Genomic DNA, 27,385 nt, shown 5'->3' on the forward strand with positions numbered 1-27,385 from the left:
AAGCCAGGAGGGTGAGACTGAGTTAACAACCTAGAACAGAGTTCACTGAAACGGGCAACTAAATAACTTTTTTTACTTAAAATGAACAGTATATGATAAAAGAAGCAACTCAAAATGAACAGTATATGATAAAAGAAGCAACTCCCTCTCTCTCCCTGCTCACTAGTGCAAGGATGGAAAAAACTAAAGCCCTGCCCCACCATTCACACAATAATTGGGAAAACTTGCAGCTGCGCAGCGTGTATCATGGTCTCACGATATTAAACAGAAATCCAGGAGAATGGCGTAGGGGCGTTTTGGGCTCCTAACACGCCCCTGCAGTATTTTTGGTGCCTGCTTCCTGGGAAAATGACCCCGCTCCCGGCAGTGCTTTCGTTTCAGTTGCGGGCAACAGGAACTCTACAGCGGCATCCACCAAGCGCTCGGACTCCCGCGATCCAGCGGGCTGCACGGCCCACGGGCACGGACTAGGTTCCCAACACGTGCACAGAACCCGGCAGCGCCCGCGGCCTCCGCATCCTGCCCCTGGAAACTACAACTCCCAGCCGCCCCGGAGCCTGCGCAGTAGGATCAGATGAGCTCACGGATCACAGGACGGGCTGACGTCAGAGCGGGGGTGATGAGCGCAGCGAGCGTCAGGCAGGAGCCTGGGGCGCGCTGCGCGGGGGTTGCGCGTCAGGTCTGAAGGAAGCGGCAGGTGCGTAGGAGCGGGCCCCGGGGCGGGTCAGGGCGGCAGCGGCTCTGCGCGTTATCCGGGGCTGGGAACCCCTGCGCGGCTGCGGTCCTGCCCGGAGCCGGTGCCATGGCAAGGCGGGCGCGAGCCTTGCTGGGCTCGGGGCGGCTGGGCTCGCCCGCCCGGGAGCGAGAGGAACCGAGGCGCTGCCGAGGGGCAGGAGGTGCTTTGGAACCAGCCGGGGTGACGGCGCGTCCTGCGCTGCGCTGCCCCGCCCCGCCCTGCGGCCCCCCGCTCGGCCCCGGGAAAATTCCTGCTGACCCACCCCCGACCTCGCCCGCAGGGCGCCTGGCAGGCTTCATGCAGGTTTGCAGCTCCCGGGTGGCAGGTGCTCCGAGTGCCGGGGCCGGCCCTGGGCAGAGCGCAGGGAGAAGAAAGCAGCGGGCAAGAAGCCAAGGAGATGCTAAGTGTCTGCTTGAAATAAGAGAGACACAGCGGGGGAGGGGAGGGAAGGTCGTTTATTGGGCCAGCTTCTGTTGGGGAGGGAGAGAAGCTTTCTAGCCGCGCAGAGCTCTTCTTCAGGTAGGGTACCTTTCCCACACCTGAAGAAGAGCTCTGTGTGGCTGGAAAGCTTGTCTCTCTCCCCAACAGGACAAGTTGGCCAAATCAAAGACACTACCCCCCCTGCCTTGTCTCTAATATCTTGGGACCCACGCGGCTACAATAACACTGCGTACTTGCAATAAGTGCAGCCAACGCCTTCTTCCGCCAGAGGAGAGACTTTTCCTTTCTCCCTTTAAATCCGAAAGAAGCTCCCACTTCACTGGGTCTGGTAAGCAAACAGAACAAAAACTTAAGCCAAATAACTTCAGCTAAACTGAATAGAAGAGGCCTCTTGTCTCCAGCATGTTACCCATTAGGATAATAATCCTTGCCCATAATCTTAGTGTAGTGTTGTCACTGCCTTTTGGGGGAGAGAATCGTGTCCCTTCTGCTGAGGTCATCCAAATGAGGTCTTAGGGTCTGAGATGTCTGTAAAGAGGGGTATTGCCACCCATTCAAAAATCATGAGTCTGAGTTAAAAACAAACAAACAGCTTCAAGATTTTAAATGTGAGGATCTTTTTATTTGTCTTCTGATTTCTGAGTCTTTAGGTTACACTTGCTTTATTTTTTTCAAGCTTGTCCTCAGCCATGAGGACTAGAAATTTCCCTTTTTAATGAAACCTGAGATTCTCATGCACTTTCTTGATTCCAGCACTGGGGCTTTAAGAAAAACACCAAATATTGTGACACTTGTGATTAAACTGAGGGCATCGGGTAGAGCTGATTGAATATATGATTTTTCAGTTTCGTGGCCCAACCAAAAATTTTTTTCTTTAGTTTCAAACTGAAACTGAACTATTTGTTTTGTTTTTGCTTTTTTCCCTCCCTCACTGAAATAAAAAAAGTAAACAATTTCATTCCGGTTTAGGTGTTTATAGCGCTGTATATAATTGGTGAGGTTAGAGAGTCCAGACAGACATGTTTTTGGATGAATACAAAAGTGGTGCAGACTTTGAATGCTTTTATATTATGGATAGACTTGGGAAAGCGGTGCAAGGCATAGTCCTAGTGTAGCCAGGATGGCAGAGGTATAAGTTGTTCAATAGTGGAAAGTTATAAGCCATTTCTGATAACAATAGAGAAACACAGCCGCGTAATACAAGCAAGAAAGCATAAGGGAGGGGGCGGATTGGACAGGGAAGTAACTGGGATATTCTTTCTCTGAGTCATTTGTATCTGAGCTCTGACTTGTGAATCTCCAGTGGTTTTGAATTGGATGACTTTGGCCCTTTCTAATCTTAGCCTAGATCCTGAAAGTGGCTCTGTATGGCGCATGTGTACTTCAGCAGGCTCGAGTCTGCCAACATATAGCCATTTGCAGGATTTGGAAGTTTAAAAGGCAAAGTATTCCCACTTGTTTCAATGGACATAGCTGATGTTTGAATTTGGCCACTATAACTTTTATTTGGGGAGGTGGGATAGAAAAGGGAAGGCATGGTGGGAAAAGAACAAGTTTAGGGAGGAACACTGCTGTTAAGCCTGAAACAACCCCCCCCCCCCCCCCCGCGCAAGATCTGGTAGGGACTACGAGCATAATTCCAAAACTGATCTTTTTGTAACCAGGTCTTTCTGGACCTGATTTTCGGACCAGCCTCACCCTGGTTGCCCTTAATTATATTGTAGTCTTAATTCTCCATCTTCAGTCATTCACAGGAATACTTAACACTACTGAGATGTGTATGTATCTAATGGATGGGAACAATTGGGTATCTGGGCCCTAGGGCAGATTTGATTTAAAACACTAGTCAGGAAGACTTGATTTAATCATGGATTTCTACATAAAAGTGTATTCTTATTGGTTGTTATAACATTAATACATATTTTTCACAACTCAGAGATCTAGGTTTCATTTTTAGAAGGTACACACTATACATTTTTAAAGTGATTTATGGGGATTGGCTCTGCTTTGAACAGGGGGTTGGACTAGATGACCTTCTGAGGTCCCTTCCAATTCTGATATTCTGTGATTTTGAAAACTTTTCAGATTAGTTTTACAGCTATATCAGAAAATGAATGATTGTTTGATTATTTCATTTACCAAAGATAACTGAAGCAGTTCAGCTCCCAATGACTTCATAAATATCTATCTCCAATTCAACAGATTAATCATTAATATTTGAAGGATTTTCTTACCATGATGTATTAGGAGGAGAACATCACCAGACAGACATTTGAATTGCTTTATTTAACTATTTCTCACCTCTCTCTCTATATATATTTATTTATTTAAAATAATTTTTGCTGTTAACAAGCATGTTATCTCTGAAGAGACAAATCCACAGTTTGAGAACTGCAAAACTAAGCATCTCTGATGGTATCTTCTAGACTGAGTACCGAGTCCATTGGGTAGATAGATTAACCTAAAAAATCAATACAGAAGCCCCTGGAACCCCATAAGGTTGGGTCCCTAATCCATGAACTATTAGAACTCGTTTACAAAACTTTTCTTAAACATTACGTGAATCTATTGTCTCATACTATAGAATTAGAATTTATAATCCCTATTCCATGATGAGATATCTTTGAGCTATAATGATCTTAATTAAAATGATCTTTAGATAAAATGCTTTTGAGGAAAAAATCTATCAAAAAAATCTGGTTTAGATAAAAAAAATCATTTTTTTTTTTTAAATCATGGATTTTTTTTATCCACCCTGCTGGGCCCCGATCCTGCAGTTAGGTCTGAATGGGCAGATTCCCACTGAGATCCAGTTGCAGAATTGGGACCGGTGCCATCTGAATTCTATTAATTGTCCCTCCAGTTTTCTTTGCCCTCCCAAAAGCAGATGTGAGTAGGGAAGGCAGGTTTTAAAAATCTGCCCCTGGGAATAGTACAGATCTTACAAAAAGAGACTATTGGATATTCTGGATTATATTTACAGTTTCTGGAAATGAAAGCTGTCGTGTGCAAACAGGAGGAGGAAGAATGCTGCTAATCTTCACAGTGGGGGACAGCCATAGCTCTTTTCAGTCCTGCTGCTGTTAATTCATGTCCAGTGTCTGCAGAGCACTGTTGTATTATTGCCTTTAGATTTCAGTGATTGATTCATTTATCACAGGTGTCAACAAAACTTCCCAATTTGTTCTATTTTAAATCCTGTTTTCATATTAGTTACACTTTAATTTAAGGCAAATACCACTCCATTATAAGTGATCCTATCAAGCTAGTTGTTATAATTTTGAAAATATTTTAAAATTTACTGTTGACTGAATGCATACATCGTATTTCTTCTCAAAACTAAATATTTCCTTACCAGAGGTCTAGAATATCTGTTTGGTTTCAATGCTACTCCCATCTATGTGCTGACAGTAATACATTCTACCTGCCTGTGTGATCCTTATCCTTATATACACTGGTAGTAAGTGTCATGCACTTAATTAAATTAATTTTAGTTTATTTTAATTTACTGCAGCACGTAAGTTGTCATACATGAGATTACATGCAAACTATCGTATAAATACAAAATGTTATCGCCATCATCAATTGCTATCCAATCACTTTGTTTTTTTTGTTTTGTTTGTTTTTCCCATGGTAATAATATATCAACAGTTTTTTGTATGATATGCTTTTAGAGTTTCTACAGGGCTTATCTTTTTAAAAAAGCAGTCCTCCGCTAAACTTTATATGTAGCTTTTAATTGTTCAGACAAAAGGTTTGTTGTCTCTCCTTAAATAAATAAAAATAAATATACAGTTGATGGAAGAAACATGTCTGCTCTGTACCACAAGGGTAACTCTATATTATTCTAACAGTGTGGGTATGTTTCTAAGGTATCAACAACTGTCTCATTGCCTGACACTACACTTACAACCACTGAAGTCAGTGGGATTTCATGAGAGTTTACTGTTGGGACTCCAGTTGACTTTAATAACAACTGAGGGTACTCAATACCACACAGGATTATCCCTTATGTACAGATTGGTATTTCAGTTGTAAACGTTTCACATGCGGGAGAAAATTGTGTGGTTTTTTTTCTTTTTTAAAGCTTAAATACAATTAGAACTTCGGAAGCTCTAGAAAGGAAGGGTTGTCCAGTGGGTAGGGTGCTAGCATGGAACTTTCTGTGTGACTTTGTGCAAGACATTTAGGTCCAAATCATTGCAGGTATTTAGGCTCCTATCTTCCATTGAAATCAATGGAAGTTAGACTAAATAAATATTTTTGAGGATCTGAGCCTTAAGTCTCTCTGTGCCTCAGTTTCCCATCTGTAAAATGGGAATAATAACACTGCCGTACCTTATGGGTGTCATTAGGGTGTACATTAAAGATCGTCAGGTGCTCAGTAATTGGAGTATTTTATAGAACTGTTTTAGTTAGGAGGAAGGAAGTTGTTTTTTCTTCTTTTTAGAAAATGAAGTGAGTAGCAAGACCAGATGATAAGCAATAAAGTGTAAATATGGAGAGCCTCTAGTAGCACTTGACCTTGTGTTTTCTGTGAACTACGGTCACCTCTAGATCAGAGGTTCTCAAACTGTGGTCTGAGAGCCACCAATGGTCCACGAGCTCCATTCAGGTGGTCCGCGGATAGTTCCTTCTAAAGTGTGCACCTGGGCGGCCGCACATGAGAAAATGAAGAGCCACCCACCTAATTAGTGGAGCTGCGCAGGCATGGGTCCACTAATTAGGTCCCTGGACCCTGGAGAAGATGCACATGTGAGGTGAGGTGGTGGCCTTGGGGGGAATAGGGGGTAGGTGGGAGGGGGCAGTGGGGTGAGAAGAGGGGGGTGGGGGACATTTGGGATGTGCAGGGCTGCGGTGGCCAGAGAAAGTGGTGTCTTTCCCCAGCTCCAGGGCTGCGGCTGCCAGGAAGGGATGGCCCTCCTTCCCAGCATCAGCTCTGTGACAGGGGAGAGACCCAGCCCCAGTTTGGAAGCTGCTGTGGTGAGGGGGGGAGAGGGCACATCCATCGCATTAGAAAGGTAAGACTACTGATATTAAAATCTGAGTTGTGTGCTTTTATTTGTCTATAAAACAAACAAAAAAACAACAAAAAAACAAAACAAAAAAAGTTAATTATTAAGGGTTTTTTTATATAGCGCTTTTATCCTAAGCGCTTTACAGTAGTTAGCTAATGGTACAGACAACATTTGGAAAGCTCACTAAGTGGTCCACTGAGACCCTCAGCAATTTTCAAATGGTCCATGGAAAAAAAGTTTGAGAACCCCTGCTCTAGATTTCATGTTAACCTGATCAGTTACAATTTGTCACTTTAAATGGGGGAGGGGAAAAATATAAAGAGATCTACTAATACAAAACAAATCCAAAAGCTAATAAAATAGAAGGGATCTAACATACATGCGAACTGTTGATTTTCCAATATTAGGAATTAGTGGAGAAAGAGTTTCTGTGCCCAATGGTAGCAGTTGATATCTTGCCGGAAAAGGGATGCATTTGTGATGCTGATGGCATAGCTAAGGAGCATTGGGACATATTGATACTGTTATCACAATTGTGAGAACTTAGGCTGTGATCCTGCAAAATCTTAAGCACATGATTATCTTCACATACACTTAGTTCAATTGAAAGCAATGCATAAAAACCAGCCATTGTAAATGTGTATGAAGGTTTGGAGCCTTGGTGTGTAACGCAAGTATATTTTCTGGCTTTAAGCTCGCATTAAAGCAGGATATGAGCTGGTTTAAAGCAGGTTATGATCTTACAAAGGGTTCTAATCAAAATGGATGCTCTAGCAAGATGGCTTAAATGCCAGTTGTAATTAAAAGCTTTATTTTTAAATAGACATCATAGTTTAATGCCTGTCTAGAAGCTGATCTCATTATCCCAAATTTCCAGAATTTTGACTGTGTACAGTGGAAGCAGTTTTCTTTATTAATAGTCCTGGGAATACAGTAATTAGGCTGGGATATCATCTGCTAGCAGTTTGCCTTTCTCCATAGTCTTTGATCATGTTGTAATAACGTAATTAGCCACTTGATGTTAAAGAACACAGAACTGCAGTTAATAAGATACAGTTCAGTATACTCTATATACTCTGTAGCAGAGCTACTAAGAAATACAAGGGTATGTTCAAGCACCTCTTGTAATGTAATGTGTCGCAAGACAATGACAGTACTTTTTTTCCTCATTTTAAAAATTGAGTTCTCACCTAGGAGGAATTTCGCCAACTGTCGACTTGAATTTCGCCAACTGAGAAATAGCAGTGTTTCTCAAACTTTTTGATGCCAGGGTCCCACTTGCTGCCTTCCTAAACTGTGTCAGAGAGATCTCAGGTACTCGTGCCGGTCCACACACTGGTCCTTCAGAACACTGTATATAGTAAAATCTTAAATGACTCCTATTCATCTTATATTGTAACCCAGCCTGATTGTGTGATGTTCCTTTATGCATGTTTAATGTCTGAAACTGCTCTAGTATGTTCTGTTGTCTTTTCTGCCTGGATAACAAAATATCTGAAATCCTGCAGGTAAGATGTGCCACTTTCCTATAGACAGAATTGTGACAGGCATGGAGCTGCTCTATAATAATTTATGAATACTCTGTATTGATTTGGTTATTGGACATTTACTTTATGATTATATTGGTTTAGTAGTTTAAGGGGGCTGTATGGAAAAAAAACAAGCAGGAAGGGAAAGAATGGCTCAAGTTAAGCTACTTCTCAGCAAACACTTGAGAGTTGTTAAGAGACTATGCCCAGATAGGAAAAGGCCGGCATACGCTAGAGATCAAAAAAGTTCTGGACAGTTTAAAAGAGAACACTCTGTCAAGAGTGGCAGAGTTATACCTGGGGCTAAGTAAAGGCATGAGGTCTGACACCTGAGGATGTACATTTAGAAATTAGAAAAGGGGCAGAGGAGCAGATGTCATGCTTACAGGGCTAAGAATATTTTAGATTCTTGTTGTAAGAACTGGGTAGTAAAGCATTACCTGAGTTCTCATTAGGACTTCCATTTTAAACCTTTTTTTTTGTTTTGTATGTGTGGAAAGGTTTATAATTTGATATTAATAAAGGACCTGAGCTAAAACTGAACAGATAGTTTCTGCGTAAGCGAACTTTTCCCTTCTAAATTCGGAGAGTACATGGGGGCAGTTGATACTGGAGCTATTTTTGCACTTTTTTTTTTATCTGTAAATACAAATTATAATGACAGGACTTTGGTAGCTGTTCTAATTTCTCTATCTCTGAAAGGGGATAGTTACCATAATTTGCGAGGGCGTCGAGTCTCCTTTGTAAAGTTCTTTGAGATCCTCAGCTGGAAAGGGGCAGACAACAGCAAACTTGTTAAAGTATGTCAAATCAGTGAGACCTTTAATGGATATTCTTGTGTACTTTCATAACAACCAAATGTTGAATAGTAGGTTCAAAGGGGTCTGAATCTCCTTTAAACTCCTGCATCTTTCATAGTATTAATTTACAAGTTAAAAGTTGTGCCTGAAGATTGACCTTGTTGCAAGTTGGAAAAACAACACTTTTTTGTTCTAGGTGCTCTGGCTGAATCACAGCTAGGTGAGTAAACCCCAACCCTTTAAAAATAAATAACAGTCAAAACAGCTGTGTTATAAAAACAAACCCCCTCCTCCCTACATTTCCTTTTGAGGTTTGTTCAATTTCCTTTATCATGCAACCAAATCCAGAATGTAGCAGCCCAGCAGTTGAGTATAATGTGCAATAGAACTTGGTTTAGTGTAGTGTCCTTTATATGCAGTATCAAGCATTTTATAGTGTCACTTAAAAGCTAAAGAGAAATAAGAACTTTTCATTTTAAATAGGTGCAAGTTTAGGAACAAGAATACCTCTCAGAGGGATATGGAGACAGTTTTCATATGGAACAACAGAGGTCATAAAGGAGAACTCTTCCCTTCCCCATTAACATTATGTCCTCCTTTTTGTCCTGGTGAGCTTTGCTGTAGGCTGGATAGCTGCGGCAGGCGTTCAGCAAGGACTGAAAGAAGGGCACGACTGGAAGTTCTGAGTGGATAGGGAAGTTAGGGGGGTGGTGTAGCTTATGAATTCTGAGAAGTAGAATAGAGGAAATCCATGGAATATCATGAAAACTAGGGGAACAGTTATGAAATTGACCCGTGTTGGGGAATGAAGTCCTCGTTTTTAGTCACCTGCTGACGCACACCCCTCCTAGTGGCAGTTTTAGTTGGGAATGTGTTGCTTTTGTCAGTTCAGGTGAAACTCAGAACTGGTCTTTAATATTGAGAACATAAGAATGGCCATACTGGGTCAGACCTGTAGTCCACTTAGCCCAGTATGCTGTCTCCCGACACTGGCTGGTGGTAGATGCTTCAGAGGGAATGAACAGAACAGGGCAACTATTGAGTGATCCTTCCCCCTTTCATCCACTCCCAGCTTCTGGCGGTCAGAGGCTTGACTAATAACCATTGGTGGACATATCCTCCACAAACGTATCTAATTCATAATCGAAACCAGTTATTCTTCTGGCCTTCACAATATCCCCTGGCAACAAGTTCTACAGGTTGACAGTCGATTGTGTGAAGAAGTACTTCCTTTTGTTTGTTTTAAACCTGATGCCTCTTAATTTCATTGGGTGACCCTTGTGTTATGTGAAAGGATAAATAACACTTCTTTATTCACTTTCTCCACAAAATTCATTATTTTGTAGACCTCTAACAGATCCACACTCAGTCATCTCTTTTCTAAGATAAACAGTCCCAGTCTTTTTAATCTCCTCATATGGAAACTGTTCCAAAACCTTTAATATCTTTTGTTGCCTTTCTCTATGCTTTTTCCAATTCAAATGTATTTCTTTTTTGAGACGGGGCAACCAGAACTTCTCACAATATTCAAGGTATGGGTGTACCATGGCTTTATGGGTGTATAGTGGCAATATATTTTGTCTTTCTCTTTCCCTTTCCTAATAGTTCATTGTTTTAACTTTTTTGACTGCTGCTGCCATGTGTCCAAGATCTTTTCTTGAGTAGTAACAGCTTAACTTAGACCCCATCATTTTGTATGTATAGTTGGAATTACGTTTTTCAATGAGCATTATTTTGCATTTATAATTGAATTTCATCTGCCTTTCTCTTGCCCAGTCCCCTGGTTTTGTGAGATCCCTTTGTAACTCTTCACAGTCAGCTGTGGACTTAACTGTCTTGAGTAATTTCTTATCGTCTGCAAACTTTACCACCGTTTACCTCTTTTCCCAGATCATTTATGAATATATTGAAAAGCACTGGTCCCAGTACAGTAGATCTTTGCGGAATCCCACTGTTTACTTCTGTCCACTGTGAAAACTGACCATTTATTCCTACCCTTTGTGTCCTATTCTGTTAACCGGTTACTGGTCCATGCAAGGATCCTCCCTCCTATCCCATGACTGCTTACTTTGCTTTAGAGCTTTTGATGAGGGACCTTGTCAAAGGCTTTCTGGAAATCCACATATGCTATATCCACTTGATCACCCTTATCCACATACTTGTTGAGCCTCTCAGTGAAATCTAGTAGATTATGAGGCATGATTTCCCAGCCATGTTGACTCTTCTCCAACATATTGTGTTCATCTATATGTTTGATAACATGACTTAGTAAAGAACAGAAATAGGTTACTAGTAGTTAAAGTCTCTCCTAACATCATAGGATATTTTTTATTGCATTCACTAATAGTGTAAAAGTTTGTGGAATATTAACTGATCTTTATTGGGTATCTTTCCAGCTGCCAAAAGATGATCTGGATAGTCTTCATGTAACTCTTGCAGATCACTCTGAAATAGTTCAGACAGTATCCAAGCCATGTAGTCTTTCAACGGGAATGCATTTCAGGAAGGAGACACTCTTGTGCACTCATCAGCTAGATACACCAAGGTGTTTCAACTAGCCAAGATGCCTTGAGATTCCTCTCCCTGATTATGGTTTTGGTTTTTTTCCCCCCTTCTTTTCTCACCCTAGAGTAAACAGAGATGGCATTTGTGAAGAGTGGATGGCTGCTTCGGCAAAGTGAGTGCTTGGCTTTTTACCTACTTACACACAGCCAAACTGTTTGTTGGGGAATCGGTTTCTCTTATAGACAATCAGTAGGGAAAAATGTATTTCCCTATGTCTCATTTAAACAGTTCTGTAAGGATAACATCACCATCTGACCTTTTGGATTACAATAATGGGAAACATAGGCATTGCTATAGCTGAGTGTGCCTGATTTAGTAGTCGTCTTCTATAAGTAATGCTTTGTAGAAAAAAATAAAAATGTAACCCAATGGATTATTATAAGTGGAGCCTGGAAAATTTACCGGACAACTACCAGCCTTTGCTTATTCACTTGGTCCCATGTAGTACTTGGTCACTAGCATGCTGGAATCCTGAAGCATTGGGTTGTTTGCTTAAAAAAACACCCTAGCAATCATAACGCTAATCGTTAAATAAGAAATAACACATAAGGCCTAACTATTGTGCATTATTCGTTGTATATTGTTTGTCCCTTTGTTTTGAAGATGAGATTTCCTGATGCAAAATGAATTAGCAATTAGTTGTTGGACCCTTAGAATACCTTGTTCAAAGGCTCAAATTGAAAAGCTGTTTTGGCTGCATTAGACATGAGCATTTTCCAATCAGTGCTCCCAGAAGTGACTTTCTGCATTCTTTTAGGCACTATTTTACGTCGTTGGAAGAAGAATTGGTTTGACCTATCGTCTGATGGCCATTTACTATTCTATGATGATCAGCAGCGGCATGACATAGAGGATAAAGTCCACATGCGAGTGCACTGCATCAACATCAGAGTGGGAAATGAATGCCGAGGTAGAACGTACTTTTTGATTTTTAAAATTTCTTTCCTGATTCCATATCTGTAAACGAATAAAGGGAGTGGCTTCTCACGGCATTGTATCATGTGGTAATCATCTTGGCATTTGCTGCAATTCACATAGAAAACACTACTCGAGTGATGGTGAGCCTGTGGTATATGACACTGATTCTGCTGGCGTAAACTCTGAGTAAAGGGCTGCACTGTGGCAGAAGTGTGAGTTGGGTGTACCGATAGCAGACTGCTGATGCACCTGATGTCATGCGCTTCTGATGGACATTGTGGAGCTGGCTCTGTCCAGAGGCTTGGGAGGAGAAAAGAGAACTAGAAGGAAGGCCCCATCCAAGTACTAGCAAGCTCATTTCTAGCACGCCTTTTTTTAATTAGAGACACTTGTTCACTTGATACTTGATCGACCAGAAGGACACCAGCAGTAGAGAGTATTTTTATTTGGTAAGAAAACACCTATTCAGTGGGCACAACCCAACAAGAAATACACACAGCTGGTGATGTTCAGTCTAGTGCTCTCCACAGTTTCATGGGGAGGCTGCATCTCCTTTCGTTCTGCATTCTGTCCTGCCATTGTATTCACGGTGCAGCCAGCAAACGGAACAAGGCTGGCCCTTGCTTATGCAGGGCCCTGTGCATGAGGCCTTATTCAGCTGTCTCCTTGCCTATAAATGGGATTGTGCTCTGGCTAGTGACTTGGAATGTGGACTCCTGGCTGATTTAGGTCCTTTGTGGCTGTATTATGCAATATAGGGCTAAGGCCTCTGGTTGAGCAGAATCAGGTTGAGTAGCAATTCACTCCCATGAATATGTTTCCCCACATTTCAGCGTGACCTTCCCTGGTAGGCAGCAAGGCTAGCAGGGTGAATTTGATTTAAATCATGATTTAAATCACTGGTCAGGAAGACTCAATTTAATCATGGATTTCTACATAAAAGTACATTCTTGTTGGCTGTTATAAACTTAATACATATTCTCCACAACTCAAATGTAGGTTTCATTTTTAGAATGTACACCGTATATACTTTTAAAGTGATCTAAAAATCACTGCTGCCATTATAGGTTTTCCCTTCTAGTGAGAGAATGATATGGTAGATTTCAAATCAATGAAGGCTACACTCAAAGACCTCAAGACTTCTGGAATATGCTGCGCAAACAGTTTCACTTTTGTTTCTACTGTCTGTCCCTCCCTTCTCACATTAATCTCCAGACTTCTTCTCCTTGTCCAGATCTATTCCGCTCCCAACAATCTTCTGTTCTTTGCACTTTTAGAGAGAGGTAAGGGTTTGACTCCGTGTACGCAAATTTTCAGAGGGAGCATAGGGTTGAGGTTTGTTTATATAATATATAGAGGTGAGAAATAAAACATTTTTGCTGTTAATAAGCATGTTATCTCTGGAGAGACAAATCCACAGTTTGAGAACTGCAAAACTAAGCATCTCTGATGGTATCTTCTAGACTGAGCACTGAGTCCCATTGGGTAGATAGACAGATTAACCTAAATAATCTATACAGAAGCCTGTGAAACCTTATAAAATTGGGTCCCTAATCCATGAACTATTGGAACTCATTTACAAAACTTTTCTTAAATATTACGTGAATCTATTGTCTCATACTATAGAATTAGAATTTATAATCCCTATTCCATGATGAGAGATCTTTGAGCTATAATGATCTTAATTAAAACTATCTTTAGCTAGGTTTTTTCCTCAAAACATTTTATCAAAAAAATCTGATTTTATATCTTTTATTTTAATTTTTTTTTAAATTGATTTTTATCCACCCTGAAAGCTAGCTTGTCTGTTTTGTTGAGGAGAGGATATACTCACTGAAATAGTGTGCTCTTAGCACATAATTACTCTAACACTGGTGTTCTGCTTGGTCTAGTAACAGGTAAGTGATTCTTTGTCACTGCAGCCTTTTAAATTCAAGATGTGTGTTTGTTTTAAAACTGGTTGAGGCTTCAAGTTGGAAGTGGCTTCATGGTCTGAAAAACTGTTGCATCTTTCCTAAAACACAAAATTGCTGGGGTCTTCTGAGCTGATGCCATATATGTAGGCAGCTTCTGATTTCAGGTAGGGGAGAACTTGAAGTTTAATCTGTGTGTGTTTGACTGAATTTAATTTTTTTTTTTTTTTACCCTCTTGGTCAAGACGGATTTGTGTGTGCAGTTTTGTCTCTAACAGAACTTTTAGCCGAGCATTTTTATATAGAGTAACAACGAAATACAAGCTGGTAGGCCGGAGTCCTTCCCTAAGAGGCTTTTGACTGGCAGCCAATGTAAGCTGTAGTAACTTTCTCCTGTCCTGATGGAGCCCCTACCCTAGTGATATGTCTACGCTGTGATTAGCCTGGGTTAGCTGACTCTGGCTTGGAGGGCTCAGGCTGTGGAGCTATAAAATTGCAGTGTAGATGTTCGAGCTTGGGCTCTGAGATCCCATGAGAGGGATCCCGGGCTCCAGCCTGGGCCAAAATGTCTGCACTGCAATTTTTTAGCTCCACAGTCTGAGTCAGTTGACCCAGGCCAGCCGCAGCTGTGCCATGGGTCTTTTATTGCAGTGTATATGCGACCTAGGAGACCAACATCTGTATAACGCAAGTTCATTGCTTTACTTAAACCTGACCAGAAGGACTGAGACATTATGAATTAATTAGTCTTCAAGAAGTAAAGAATTTTGTTTTCAAAAGATTTCCATTTAATATTTTGGCTTTCTTTTTCTGGAGTAGATTTCCAGCCCCCAGAGGGGAAGCCGAGAGACTCTTTGCTGCAGATTGTTTGTCGGGATGGGAAAACAATCAACCTCTGTGCAGAAAGTTCAGATGACTGCTTGTGAGTTTCCAAAGAATGTTGTTTAACACGCTGTACTTAGCTCCTTGTAGCCCAAGAAAGGGCCCCAAATATTCTGAAGTTCCTCAAGGTAGCTGCATGCTGGCGAATGCTGAGAGAAAGAATGTTCCTTTGACATGGGCTCATGTTCCTCTTCTTTTTACGTTACACCTTGGCACAGGTGCAATTTGGCTGAAGGGATGGTGGGGACACCTCTGTCTCCCTCCCTTCCTCCACTCCAAATTGTTACTTTAGTAGTGATGCCCCATCTTCCGTGTGGCTGCAGGTCTCCTGCATCTTAATGCCTGGCTCTTTGTTGCCCTTCTTTGTATTCGAACAACAAGGAGCCCCAAAACAGCACACATTACTTCTGCCATAAGCTTATGGACTGTTCAGAGGAATTAATACCTCCTTCCTATAATCCCTTTGTGCATATGTCCTACCTAAACTTTAGGCTACCCTTGACCCACTAGGGTGACCAGATAGCAAGGGTGAAAAATTGGGATGGGGTGGGGGGTAATTGGCACCTATATAAGACAAAGCCCCAAGTATCGGGACTGTCCCTATAAAATCGGGACATCTGGTCACCCTGTCTCCCACAGTAACTTTAGTATACATTTCCCACCATATCACTTGTCTACTGAAACTTGTCTCCTGCTGTACATTATAATGCCTAACTGTATTTTGTTCAGAACCTTACTCCACATTTCTTGTATCTCTTTATCCATTAAATAATGTTCCTTGCAGGGCGTGGAAAATTGCTCTCCAGGATGCTAGAACAAATGCGGTAAGTGTACTGTGAACGTTTCCATAGTGATGGGGTAGGGAGTGTGTGTGAGTGGCAGTCAGCCGCCTAGCAATTTTCCTTCACGCTATCTTCAAGAACCCATTTGAATTACTGTGCTTTGTCCAGGATTGCCTGGGCCAAAAAGGGGTATGAACATCATGGATCTGGTGCTCACAACTCTGGTAGAAGGAGGGTTTTGTGTCTGTGCATGCTAGTTAAAAGAGAGGAGTGATCTTTTGGAGTGCTGCAGCTACTGTGCTGTAAGGCTCATTGAAGGAGGAGTCTCAGAAAGCTGGCAGGCATCGTCATGGGGAGAAGGCTGATCTGTAGACCAAGAATGGGGATTGGGGTTGTGGGCACTCATGAATTCTCTTGTAGCTGGTTAAGATGCAGTCTGACTGTCTCACTGCTCATTACCTCTTGGGATCAGGCCCATCTAGATGTGAGTAGTCTACAAGGAAGCCAGATGATGGTGCGGGGAGTGTACGTATAGAGAAGCCTCTAGCTGAAATGAGTGGCAGCCACATTTATGTAGATATTACACAGTTGCTAGACTCACTTGTAGAAGATGCAAAATCTGCCTTTGCAAGCTGCTTTATGTAGTTCTGTGGAAATCATACCGTATAGAACTAACTTCAGAAACTTGGGCTACAGCAAAAATGTTTCATGCATGTATTCAAACTGGATAACTGCATGCTGAAATGCATAGTTTGCATTTGCAGTTAACATTGTATTGTCTTTTTTGAGTCAAATGTTCTATTTTGTATCTAAATACTACCACTGTAAACTCCCTGGAAAACGGAACTAAAAACCCTTTTGTTAGCACCTTAAAGCTTAGCTCTAATGAAAATGGCTTATTCACTCCCTCATCCGTAAAGACCGATCTGTGCTCAGTTGTAAACCCTTGCAGCTTATGATACAACTTGTGGCATTGCTCTGCTGGAAGGCCTAGCCATCCTATTTCTGTCATTGATTCACTTTTTTTGCCTTTCTTTGAGGCTGTCTTATAGAACACTTTCTGGCAATAGCTTTCCCCAAATTGGTAAAGAACAACATTAAGGGGATATCTGGGAGGTGCGATTCCCAGCATTAGTAGGCAGACCTGGTCTGTCTCAGCTCAAGCTAGCACACTAAAAATAGCAATGTGGACTTTACTGCACAAGGGTGGTATGGACTAGCCACCTGAGATCACACTTGGGGGATGGGGAACGGGGGGGGGGAAGGGGGGGCGGCTTGAAATTGGGTGGTGAGCCTAAACTGCTGCTAAATTGGCAACATCCATGTTGCTGTTTTTAGCATCCTTGCTCAAGCTGAGCTGGCACAAGTTTTGCCCACCCCTGCTTTACGCACACATCTCAGCTGCAAGGTAGATGTATCCTTAGACACCATGTGTCTGAAATACTGCCGTTCCATTGGGAAATACTGACCCTGCATCCAAAGGCGTATTTCATACTCTTGACCCGCACGTTGCCACAATAGCTGCTACATCCAATCATGTGACACAATTTGTTTTTGACAGGTTTCAGAGTAACAGCCGTGTTAGTCTGTATTTGCAAAAAGAAAAGGAGTACTTGTGGCACCTTAGAGACTAACCAATTTATTAGAGCATAAGCTTTCGTGAGCTACAGCTCACTTCATCCTTCATTTGTTTTTGGATACCTGAAGCAACATTTGTAGTGTGGTAAAAGTGCTATCTTCTTGTACCAAGTAACTGCTTTACAGTGCAGAATGCCATATTATGTTGCATCGTGGTGTTAAACAGAGGGAAAAGGAATGAATCTCTGAAAACCAGAGGGGGTACAGAACTCCTGTTTTACCCTTGAATCAGTCATTGCACATGGAATTCAAAAATATAGGGAGTTTTGTAAACATTCAGTTATCTCGACACTGAAGCTAACTGGTAGCCGACAGCTTTGCAAATTATGCTCTAACTAATGTCTTGGGCTATGTCTATGCTTATGGTGGTGTGTGGAGTACATACACTACACGCTTCCCTAGCATGGGTATCAACAGATATGTAGACGCTGAGACACTGCTTCGGCAAGTAAAGACATGACAGAACCTTAGGTTATGACTCTCTACATGCCCAAGCAGTGCCTCCCATGTCTACACTGCTATTTTTAGCAACGTAGCGTCCCAGTGCTGGAGCCTTTCTGCACTGCAGTGAAAGACTTGAGCAGGGGGGAAAGACTCCAACAGCTCCCTGCTGCCAGAGCCTTTCACTGCTAATTGTAGCTACTCACTGCAGTGTGGACGCAGCCAGCTTGCACTGCAGTGTGATGCTACATATATACTACAGGGTGCCACGAGTGTAGATGAGGCTTTAGAGAGTGACCTTCAGATGCTATCTACTGTTAAACCTCTAGGATAAGATTTCAGATAAAGAAGTTGAAGTATTCAAAGTCCATCTGTAGGCATCTCAGTGATCATACTTTCAAAAGTGCTGAGCATCCAGCAGCACCCACTGCCTTCACTAGAAATAGCTGGATGCTTCCCACTTCCGACAATTGGGTCACTTAGGCTCTGATCCTGCAAACTGTCATACATCTGAGTAGTCCCATGAGTTCAATGGAAGTCCTTTTGTGTATAAATCTACTTGTGTGTTTGCAGGGAGAGAATATTTAAGAGCTTATGGGAACGGTAGAGCTATAAAGCTAGCCTTTTTCTTTTGGAAAGCCTCTGGTAGAATAGGAGCAGGATTGTGCATCGTCACAACTATGGGCAAATACCCAAGGCCGTTCTGAAACATAAACAAACCATTGGAAATCTACAGTGGTTATTGTGTGAGTTACTTCCCTGCCCCTCCTCACTGCCTTTGGAAGGGACACAGATTCAGCAGAGGGTGCTTCTAAAAATGGCTTCAGTGTAATGTTTTAAATTATGTATGTTTCTATAAATAGCTGAAGGAAGGGGACGTTTTAATATAGATCTGCTATTTTCTGGTCCTTGTCTTATTTGTAGGCAAAGTGTGTGGGTTGCTGAGAAGCTTAAGTCACTGGTATGAAATGTTTGGGTGCAGCTGTGAGCTTTACCTTTGATCCTTATAGGCCAACATCTGTACTCAGTTGTACTGATGTAATTCCATAGAGCTCATGGGAATTACTCTGGAGCGACTGAAAGTGTATATAAACTTGTATGAGAAGAGTCCTCCTTCCCCACCTACAAATTAATCAATTTAACCTGAACAAGAAAACAATAACCTATCACTTGAAAACATTAAGGTAAGGGGAATAACATGAGTCCAAGAAAAGAAAATAGTTGATTCAAGGAGCTGATCTGCATTCCTGACTCCTACCTGACCTGGTGGGGAGGAATAGCTCAGTAGTTGGAGCACTGGCCTGCTAAACCCAGGGTTGTGAGTTCAATCCTTGAGGGGGCCATTTGGGATCTGGGGCAAATATTGGGGATTGGTCCTGCTTTGAGCAGGGGTTTGGATTAGATGACCACCTGAGGTCCCTTCCAACCCTGATATTCTGTGATTCTATGATCTGACCGAAGCTTTGCTCCCCTATTCGGTCTCCTGCTGCGGCATTATGTGATGCACTCTCTCCTCTTTCTTCCTGCTGTGGATCACCCCATGAAGTTATATCCTCTAGAAAACCTTGCAAACTTGGTGTCTGTACTGTGTGCTACTGTAATAAAGCTCCTCATTTAAAGCATAGGTATGGTGTGATATTGACACTTGTATCAGTAATAAATACACTCAGGAATTCTAGGAACACTTCAGTTTACTGTTGGGTCACTTGTATGTTTAGTCCATATTTTAGTCCGTTCTCTTGTATGTAAAGAAGTGAATAACTGCTGTCTACTTTGTTAATGTTTAGGGCTATGTTGGTTCTGAAGTGATGTATGATGAGACTGCAATTTCCTCAGCTCCTCCCCCATACACCGCGTACGCTACCCCATCACCTGAGGTAGGGGTGTAATAAGGAAGCATAAAATAAGTGTGAAAAGACTGTATTGAACACTCAGACTCTGTTCCTTGGAAGTGCTATTGGTTTGACTTTTTTCTTAAACGTAGCTTATTTTTAAATGGAAGAAGCTCAAGATTTTAAAAATGAGTGGTGGTTTTGGGTGCCCAGCTTGAGGCACCTTTAAAGGGTCTTGACTTCTGAATAGTGGTTGCTCAGCACTTCTAAAATCAGGCCCCTTTAAGGTGTTTCAGATTGGGCAGAGAAAAATGGAGGCACCCCAAAATCCCTAGTCACTTCTACTAATCTTGGCCATATGTCCTTAATCTTGGGTATTCACCTTTAATGCAAAGAGATGCAATAATTTTTTGGAAGGCTTTGACAATATATCTGCACTTCCAGGATAAAAATTCTATTTTATAATTCTTCCTGGTTTTACTGCTTGAAGCTGACATTTGTAAAACAGATCAGGACTTTGTGTCCAGGATTTCATAGTAACTCAGGTAACTATAGTTCTCATACGTGTATATATAGATAGATCCTTTTTTCGCTGGGGTTAGGATGGGGCAGCAATTGGACCAAAATATTTGCTGATCTCAGTACGTGCTGACTTATGCTATATGATATTTTCCAAATACTGGTCCTTTTCTGTGCTACTGATTGGGCTTTGGAACAGAACAAACAATCTCTTGTTTATAAATAGTTCTGATTGTGAACAGTCACGGTGAGCAATATGCTTCATTCCTGTAGATTAGTGAAAAGACTGCCTCCGAAGAGGTGTGGCCATAGGGTGTATATCATGAGGGATCAGGGATGTTAACATGTCATTACTGGTCCCATCTTGTCAACTGCTGAATGGCTGTGCTTTTCTATCATATCACAAGGCAGAATTATATAGAAGCCATGGCCAGCCACACTTGTGTGTATTAAGTGACAGCATTATTATAGTTCTACAATGGCTAAACTTGGTGGTGCAGGAACTGAAGATGTTAACTTGCAAAATACTGTGGTTAAACTATATATGGGAAGGTCTCCTGCACCCATTTCACAGCACAGTGCTGCCTTCTACATAGTGGATTTTGGTTATCGCTAAACCGCACCAGGAATGGGGTGGAGAGCTAAGCACTTTAAACAAATCCAAAAGATGCAAAACATCTTCTAACAGGTGCATTTAATTTCCCCAGGTTTATGGCTACGAGCAGTACAATGGTGCATATCCGCCTCCTGGTCCTCAAGTCATCTATGCCTCTAATGGACAAGCCTATGCTGTTCCTTATCAGTATCCGTACCAAGGTAATGAATACCAGTTCCTTCCTCCAGCTTGGTTCATGTGCTTTCTAATCAAGAGTAAAGTTATTATGAAGTGATATTTCCTATGGAATATTGCCATCACTCTTGATGCTGAATGTAGCGGTAGGTGATTTTTAGAAGGAACCCCCCTGTTTGCCGTAACCACTGGACTAACCTTTCCATTTTGAGAGGAAGGAGGTAATTATCACTAGACAAAGTCAGGAAGTGAAGAATTCTGTGTTCAGTTGAAGCTGTTCTGGGGATTAGCAAGAGACTGTACCGACTCAAGATGGAATTTGTCCAAGAGATTTGGCTTAACACGTCTATGCTCCCAAAAAGTTCTGTGGGAACATAATCTTCCCCTTCAGCTTTAATGTGTGGTTTGTTTTTTTACCACCAAGCCTTTAAAGACCACAAGCAGTCAGGACCTTAGCTCTAAGTCACTCAACCACCGCCTCTTGCATATAGTGCCCTCTGGCACCATGCTTGGCCCTTGGTTTAGTCAGACTCTGAGAAAAAAGGTCCCACTTAATGAATTGCTGTGAGCACTTCCTGCTGCATCTAGGTTTTCCCTAGAGAGCTCTTCTCCCAAGTGCCAACCTTACAGGAAGACTGAGGAGTTGCAGGAGCTGCAGGGCAGACTTCTAAGTAACTGGAGACTTAATCCAATGCAGAGATGTGTTGGCTTTGGATATAGTAATACACCTTTGCTCTTCTATATGGCACTTGATCTGAAGATCTCAAAATACAAACATACATGAATTAAGCCCACAACACTCTTTTGAGGTTGGGGATTTTATCTCCATCTTGAATATTGAGAAACTGAGGCACAGAGATTAAGTAACTCATCCAAGGCCATACAAGGAATGTGTGCCAGATCCGCAAATAGAACCTACATCTCTGGTTGCCTAGCCCTATGGGCTAGCCATAGGATTATGCTTCTCCCTTTCTGTGATGTTGGGGAAGGCTGCTGTCTGTACTCTGTCCTAGCAGGTTCAAGAATTGGCATCACCACCCAACTCCAAGGGGGAGTTGGTTTTCACCATATCAACTGCAAGGAAAGAGATTGTTAGTGTTCAAGTATACAGGGTGGGAGAGTGAGTGAATGCGTAGGCTTTTCAAGCCTGCATCTAAAATCAAAACATACGTTCGAACTCTTTCTAATCAAACTATTACTACTTTCTAGGACCTTATGGCCAGCCCCCTGCAAATCATGTCATCATTCGAGAACGTTACCGTGACAATGATGGAGACCTTGCACTGGGCATGCTCGCTGGAGCAGCGACTGGAATGGCCCTGGGATCATTGTTCTGGGTCTTCTAGATTCCTTGGGATCTTCGTATTTGTAGCTCCAAAAAACCTTTATTCTTCCTGTGCAATAATATATTTTGCAAAGTACTGTTTACTGTAAAGGTTTTTAATAAGACAAATGCAGGAATACCTTTTTTAGTAGTGATAATTATAATTAACCCACTTTTACCTATCCCAAGGTGAAGGTTTAAAGGCACCATTTAATTGAAATATGGTTAAAGATGCACTTGAGAATTTCAAGAGAGCTTTTTTTATGAAGCTTGGCTATCTGATGGATTTATATTTTGCCCATTGATCCATGATCAGCATTAGTACCAATGAAATATTATAAGCAAAGGGTTGTCATTTGTCACCAGTCTTAAGAACAGACTGTTAATATAAAGATTCCAGAACAAATGTTTATTTCTAAGCCTTGAATGGTCTAGTTAAGTCCAGGTGCTAATGCCAGCATGTTAGTGTAGTAGCAGCCAAGTGTATTGAAGTCATATATTCAGGGAATTGATGCTATTGACTTCACAAAACACTCCAGAAGACAGATACGCAGGATTCTATTAATTGTCCCCCTAGGGCGATCTCCACTTTTCAGTGGCTGGCACTGAATTTTCGTAAATGAATGTGTAAATTTGGAGGGTTATTGCAATACATTGGCAGTGGAGTTAGCATGCCCGCTTCTCAAACCCATTTTACAAGACAAAATCCTCAGCAAGGAGATTGGTAAAGTGAGGAAATACTCCTTAATTCCTTCTCTGCTAAAAGAAAATTGAATGATTTCAGTACTTGTAAAGCGAGAGAAATGTATGTTACCAATACAAGCCTTTTCTTTAACCTAGTCCGCAAGACTCTAAGCAGTTGGGACTCAGACTTTAAAAAACAGGGTAACAAAACAGGATGGGGAGATTCTGGGATCGAGCAGAGGTGTTCTTTCCCCATGCCCAGTCACAAATACATTGGTGGGGAAGGGGCTGTGGTGTGCAAGGTCCTGGACCTGTGTTCAGCTCTTGTGTCACTGCTCTTTGTACCACGTACAGAAAAGACAGCTGATCACATTCATCCTTGCAGTGCTGGATCTGGCAGTACCCCTAGGTGTGTGTTTGAAGGGTAAGCTGAAGTTGGTTTGAGGAGGGGACCATGGATGAATAGGAAAAGGAGGAGCAGACCGAAAACAGATCGAGGGAAATGGGAAAGAAACTCTAGTGAACCTTGTAAGCAGGCTATGCCATGCGTTTTATGTTACGGGCCAGTGCGTCACAGATGAGCTGCAGATCTGCTTTCCCTGTCCATTACCTTACCAACCCATCAGTTCCCCATAGCAAGGTCTTGCCTGGTGGTGGGTATATGGATGCTGTGATGTCAGGGGAGGTTGTGTGTATATAAAACCCAATCCCTGACAGTGACCACTAGCGCACCATTTAAAAAATACCCCAAGGAGCTGTTCCCTCCTTTGACTGGTTCACTACTGCTGAATGGTTTCTCATTCCTGACCAGTTGCAGAGTCCTGCTTTATAATTCAAACTGAACTGTACTGGGCATGATGGAGGAACCAATGAGCAGACATGTATATACTTTCTTACTGGGGAAAAGGTGTAGGGTGCCTAAGCTTTGATCTTTGTAGAAAGTTGTCTTCTTTTTATACTTCCGCTATTTTTGAGCTTCCTATAATGATGCTGTCTTAATATTTTGAGGCTTTTGCCTCTTTAAGCTTTCAATTGGAAGCTGATTAAGATCCTCAAGGTGTGAAAGCCAGAGTATGTCAGGGAAGATGAAAGTAGATGGGATTTAGCAGCCATATTAGTTTTTGATGAGAAGGAATAAACTTGGCTTAACCAAACTTTCCAAAGTGTTGAAGAGTCCTGTATTGGTTGTACAGCACAACCCAGACAGGCAATACAGCTTTAGGTTAACAGCCACTGAGAGAGCAAAATTTTTGTGACTGTGTTGGGGCCAATTGTCATAAATGGACACATTTTAAAATCCACTGAAAAGAAATGTTCTAATGAGACTGATATTACCTTGGATGTATTGCTAATTATGGGCCTGAACCAAAGCCTACTGGAATCAATGTCCTTCAATAAACTTCAAGAGGCTTTGGAACAAACTTAATTTTACTAATTCTGCCCTTATGTGCATGTAATGGCTCCTAGTGAACTCAACGGGCACTGCACGTGTTCATCTAAGAAAAGTGTGTTATAAGAACATATGTTGTGCAGAAACAACACCTGGCATTTCAAAAGAGGAATAATCCTATTAAAAAGAATACATTTCCCAGAAGGGAAACTGGCCCATGTACCAATCCAAAATATTTGAAATGCATTACTGAATCCTCTCTAAGAGCCCAGTCCTGCAGTGTGCTCATTATCTTGATGTTCATGCAGATGAGGGTGCTAAGCTCTTCCCAGGATCAGGCCCTAAATGAATATTTGTTAATATTGCAAGACTTGATGTTACCATGGAACTGGCTGTATCACAGTAGTACAGAACGCTGTTTGGAGCTCTCCAATCTGACTAGCGGTATAGAACACCCATAGATCACCTATTCCTGTGCTATTTTGTGTGTAACATGTAGAAAATAAAAACAGCTACATATAACTCCAAATTTTGTGTGTTTTGTTTGTTAGATTGTTATGGTGGTGAAAGCAAAGCACACAAAAGAACAGTCTAGTAACTTAGCAGTTACTTCCAAATTTTTACAGGGTGTGTTGACTGCAGCATAGGAGTTGTGTGTCTTGTGCTGAAAGCACAAAATTGTATCTAAGTCCCTGATTGTAGGAATAAAATCCATAAGCAAAAGGAACTCATTGCTGTTAGAATTTTCATGTGCACAGTTTAGTTAAACTTTAAACAGTTTTTTTAAGACACTGATTTCTTTCATTTTGAACTTGCAAATCAAAAAGCAAGATGATCAAACAAAAATAACCCAGACATTGTAGAGTAATGCTTTTAAAAGGAAAATCCTTAAAGAAAAGCTGAAGGGTCCAGTTGGCTTCAATTACAGTAGACTGCTTTCAAACAAAATCTTGGCAGCTGATTGTCTATACTAATTAATAGCATTTGTTTATAGCTGTTAAGCGCACACACTGAACTATATTGGAGCATATAATCAAGATATTGGTTCCTTTGGTGCTGGGAGTCAGAACTTAACAGCCTTCCTGCTTATGATGGAAGATCCAGGCAAAGTAGCATTGAGCAGTTAAGCAGAGATGTCATGCCTCAGATAGAGAAGGCTTTGGTGGATAGTCACATCAACTTACAGTTAATAATGAGAGAGACCATATATAGCAGCCCAAAAATCCACTTCCCTAAAACACTGGCTTGCATCTAATTCCTCAGGATTAAAGTAACAGCTTTATTGTATTGTCTGGGTGGCTACACAGTAATGGCCTTTTTCCTCCTCCATCACCAACTCAGATGTGCCAAGCATCTGCAGATTCCATGGACCGTAACGGGAACTGCAGGACCTCTGCACCTGTGAAAGTCTGCTCATTAATGAGCAACTTTGCTTACTGTTTCAGAAAAGTGTGATAGGGCAGCAGCAGGGATGATGTCCTAATTCAGGTTTAAATTTTCAAAGCTGGCTGAAAACTTGGTCCTAAACAGACCCTGCCGTCTGAATCATGGCATTTGCTGAGACTCTGATTCAAACTATCCCTGTTCAGCAAATCACTTAAGCACATGCCTTGGTGAATCAGGACCTGATACTAGCTCTATGTAGATCTATTGGAGCTATACAGATGCTACTGTTCCATTGATTTCCACCCCGAGTAAGGTACTACGCTAGGGTGGCAGAATTGGGTCCATAGTGACTAATGTATGTTCAGCTTAAACTAGAACATTTGCAGGGACTATGAGTCTATGTTGTCAAATGTGACTTGTGATTTCTTTGTTTTGGTTTTTGGGGTAGTGCCCAACTTGAGAAACATAAGAGGCCTGATTTTGAGGGAAAGTGGATATTTGCCACTTTTAAAATATCTCAAGTGGGGCTCCCAAAATCACAATTGGAAATGTAGACCATAGGCATTTTATTTTACATATATAATATATTTTTTAAAAAAGGTCTGAAAGCCAGTGTGTCAATGAGCTGGTAGAGGTGTATGTGTCTGAGAGCTGGGGATTAGAATTACTATGGGAAGAGCAGTAGCATTGTTTGGTTTGTTTTGTTTTTTGGGAAGATGACGTTTCCTTTGTTTGTCATGGAGCGTATTCTAACCAGTGCCTAGCAGGATCTGGCTTCCAAAACTATGGCACAGAACGGTCAACTTTTTGTTGGGTCTTCGCTTCTAGCACCACCTAGCAAAGTTCAACAAGGAAGCAAAAGGGAAATTTAACCCATATGTTTCTCAAGCATGTGTCTGGTTCTCCCCCTCTTCCCCCCCCCAAAAAATGTAGAGCACGTGATATGGATGGTACAGAAGCGACACACAAGACAATATATAGATAATAGAGGCTAGCATCAACATAAATTACTTTCATTCTAAGGTGCTTTAGTGTTAGATGTTCTTACCCCATGCTCTGTATCTACTGCTCTTTCCCTTACGTCCTGTTCTCTCACTATGCAGTTCTAAATTTATGGTGAAAATTCTTACCAATAAAGTGCTTATTAAACTGTAAGCTCATGTCTTTGTTTTGCTTTTTTCTCTTAAATAAGTCTTTTGTTCTGGTAGCTTGTAAGTGGGTGTACACTTAGAGACACGTGTCCAGCTTGTACAAAACTATGTTTCACTTTACAGGGAGGTCCATGGTTTGAATACTGGAATTCTCTACACATACAAACTTTCCAGAGCAATTATCAGTGACGCTTTGCTCTGTTCTCCAGCAAAAATCAAGAACTGTAGCCTGTGAGGTTAGCATTTCACTCGCCTTTGTTTTGATTTGTATACTTCAGGCTGAAAGCATCAGCCTGATTCTAGTCTCAGTTACATCTAGAGCAGCTCCTATGTATGTAAGGGAGCAGTATGACTGCTCAGAGCTCCGGTACGAAACTGCAGAAAAACCTGAGTGTCTCTGGATTAAGTTTAGAAGTGTGTGCAACAAGAGTGATGTAGTGGTGGGAGTCTGCTATCGACCACCGGACCAGGGGGATGAGGTGGATGAGGCTTTCTTCCGGCAGCTCACGGAAGCTACTAGATCGCATGCCCTGATTCTCATGGGTGACTTTAATTTTCCTGATATCTGCTGGGAGAGCAATACAGCGGTGCATAGACAATCCAGGAAGTTTTTGGAAAGCGTAGGGGACAATTTCCTGGCGCAAGT

General features: G+C 41.7%; 1 protein-coding gene across 12 annotated transcripts; it reads left to right on the top strand.

Annotated features, from left to right (window-relative positions):
* Positions 1 to 386: 386 nt before the first annotated feature.
* Positions 387 to 26,743, top strand: PLEKHB2 (pleckstrin homology domain containing B2). Of its 12 annotated transcripts, XM_073360107.1 has the most exons (10): positions 705 to 1,505; positions 7,390 to 7,509; positions 8,721 to 8,744; positions 11,154 to 11,201; positions 11,847 to 11,999; positions 14,737 to 14,842; positions 15,587 to 15,626; positions 19,451 to 19,540; positions 20,722 to 20,830; positions 22,014 to 26,743. In XM_073360107.1, the coding sequence occupies exons 4-10, from the start codon at positions 11,165 to 11,167 to the stop codon at positions 22,148 to 22,150; spliced, it is 672 nt and encodes a 223-aa protein (XP_073216208.1). In that variant the 5' UTR covers positions 705 to 1,505; positions 7,390 to 7,509; positions 8,721 to 8,744; positions 11,154 to 11,164; the 3' UTR covers positions 22,151 to 26,743. The 12 variants fall into 12 exon arrangements, with proteins under 12 accessions (XP_073216212.1, XP_073216207.1, XP_073216201.1 ...); XM_073360111.1 differs by lacking the exons at positions 705 to 1,505; positions 7,390 to 7,509 and adding an exon at positions 387 to 697; XM_073360100.1 differs by adding an exon at positions 391 to 697 and having other exon boundaries at positions 1,325 to 1,505; positions 7,390 to 11,201.
* The last annotated feature ends 642 nt before the right edge of the window (positions 26,744 to 27,385 follow it).

The sequence above is a fragment of the Lepidochelys kempii genome, chromosome 9 (genome assembly GCF_965140265.1).
Source record: "Lepidochelys kempii isolate rLepKem1 chromosome 9, rLepKem1.hap2, whole genome shotgun sequence".
In the NCBI taxonomy this organism is placed as follows: domain Eukaryota; kingdom Metazoa; phylum Chordata; order Testudines; family Cheloniidae; genus Lepidochelys; species Lepidochelys kempii.

Bases quoted from the DNA above. Each gene is read 5' to 3' on its own strand.
- PLEKHB2 (XM_073360111.1), top strand. From the start codon at position 11,165: ATGGCATTTGTGAAGAGTGGATGGCTGCTTCGGCAAA. The intron at 15,627-19,450 runs GTAAGTGTACTG...GTTAATGTTTAG, and splicing joins AGGATGCTAGAACAAATGCG to GGCTATGTTGGTTCTGAAGT. The intron at 20,831-22,013 runs GTAATGAATACC...ACTACTTTCTAG, and splicing joins TTATCAGTATCCGTACCAAG to GACCTTATGGCCAGCCCCCT.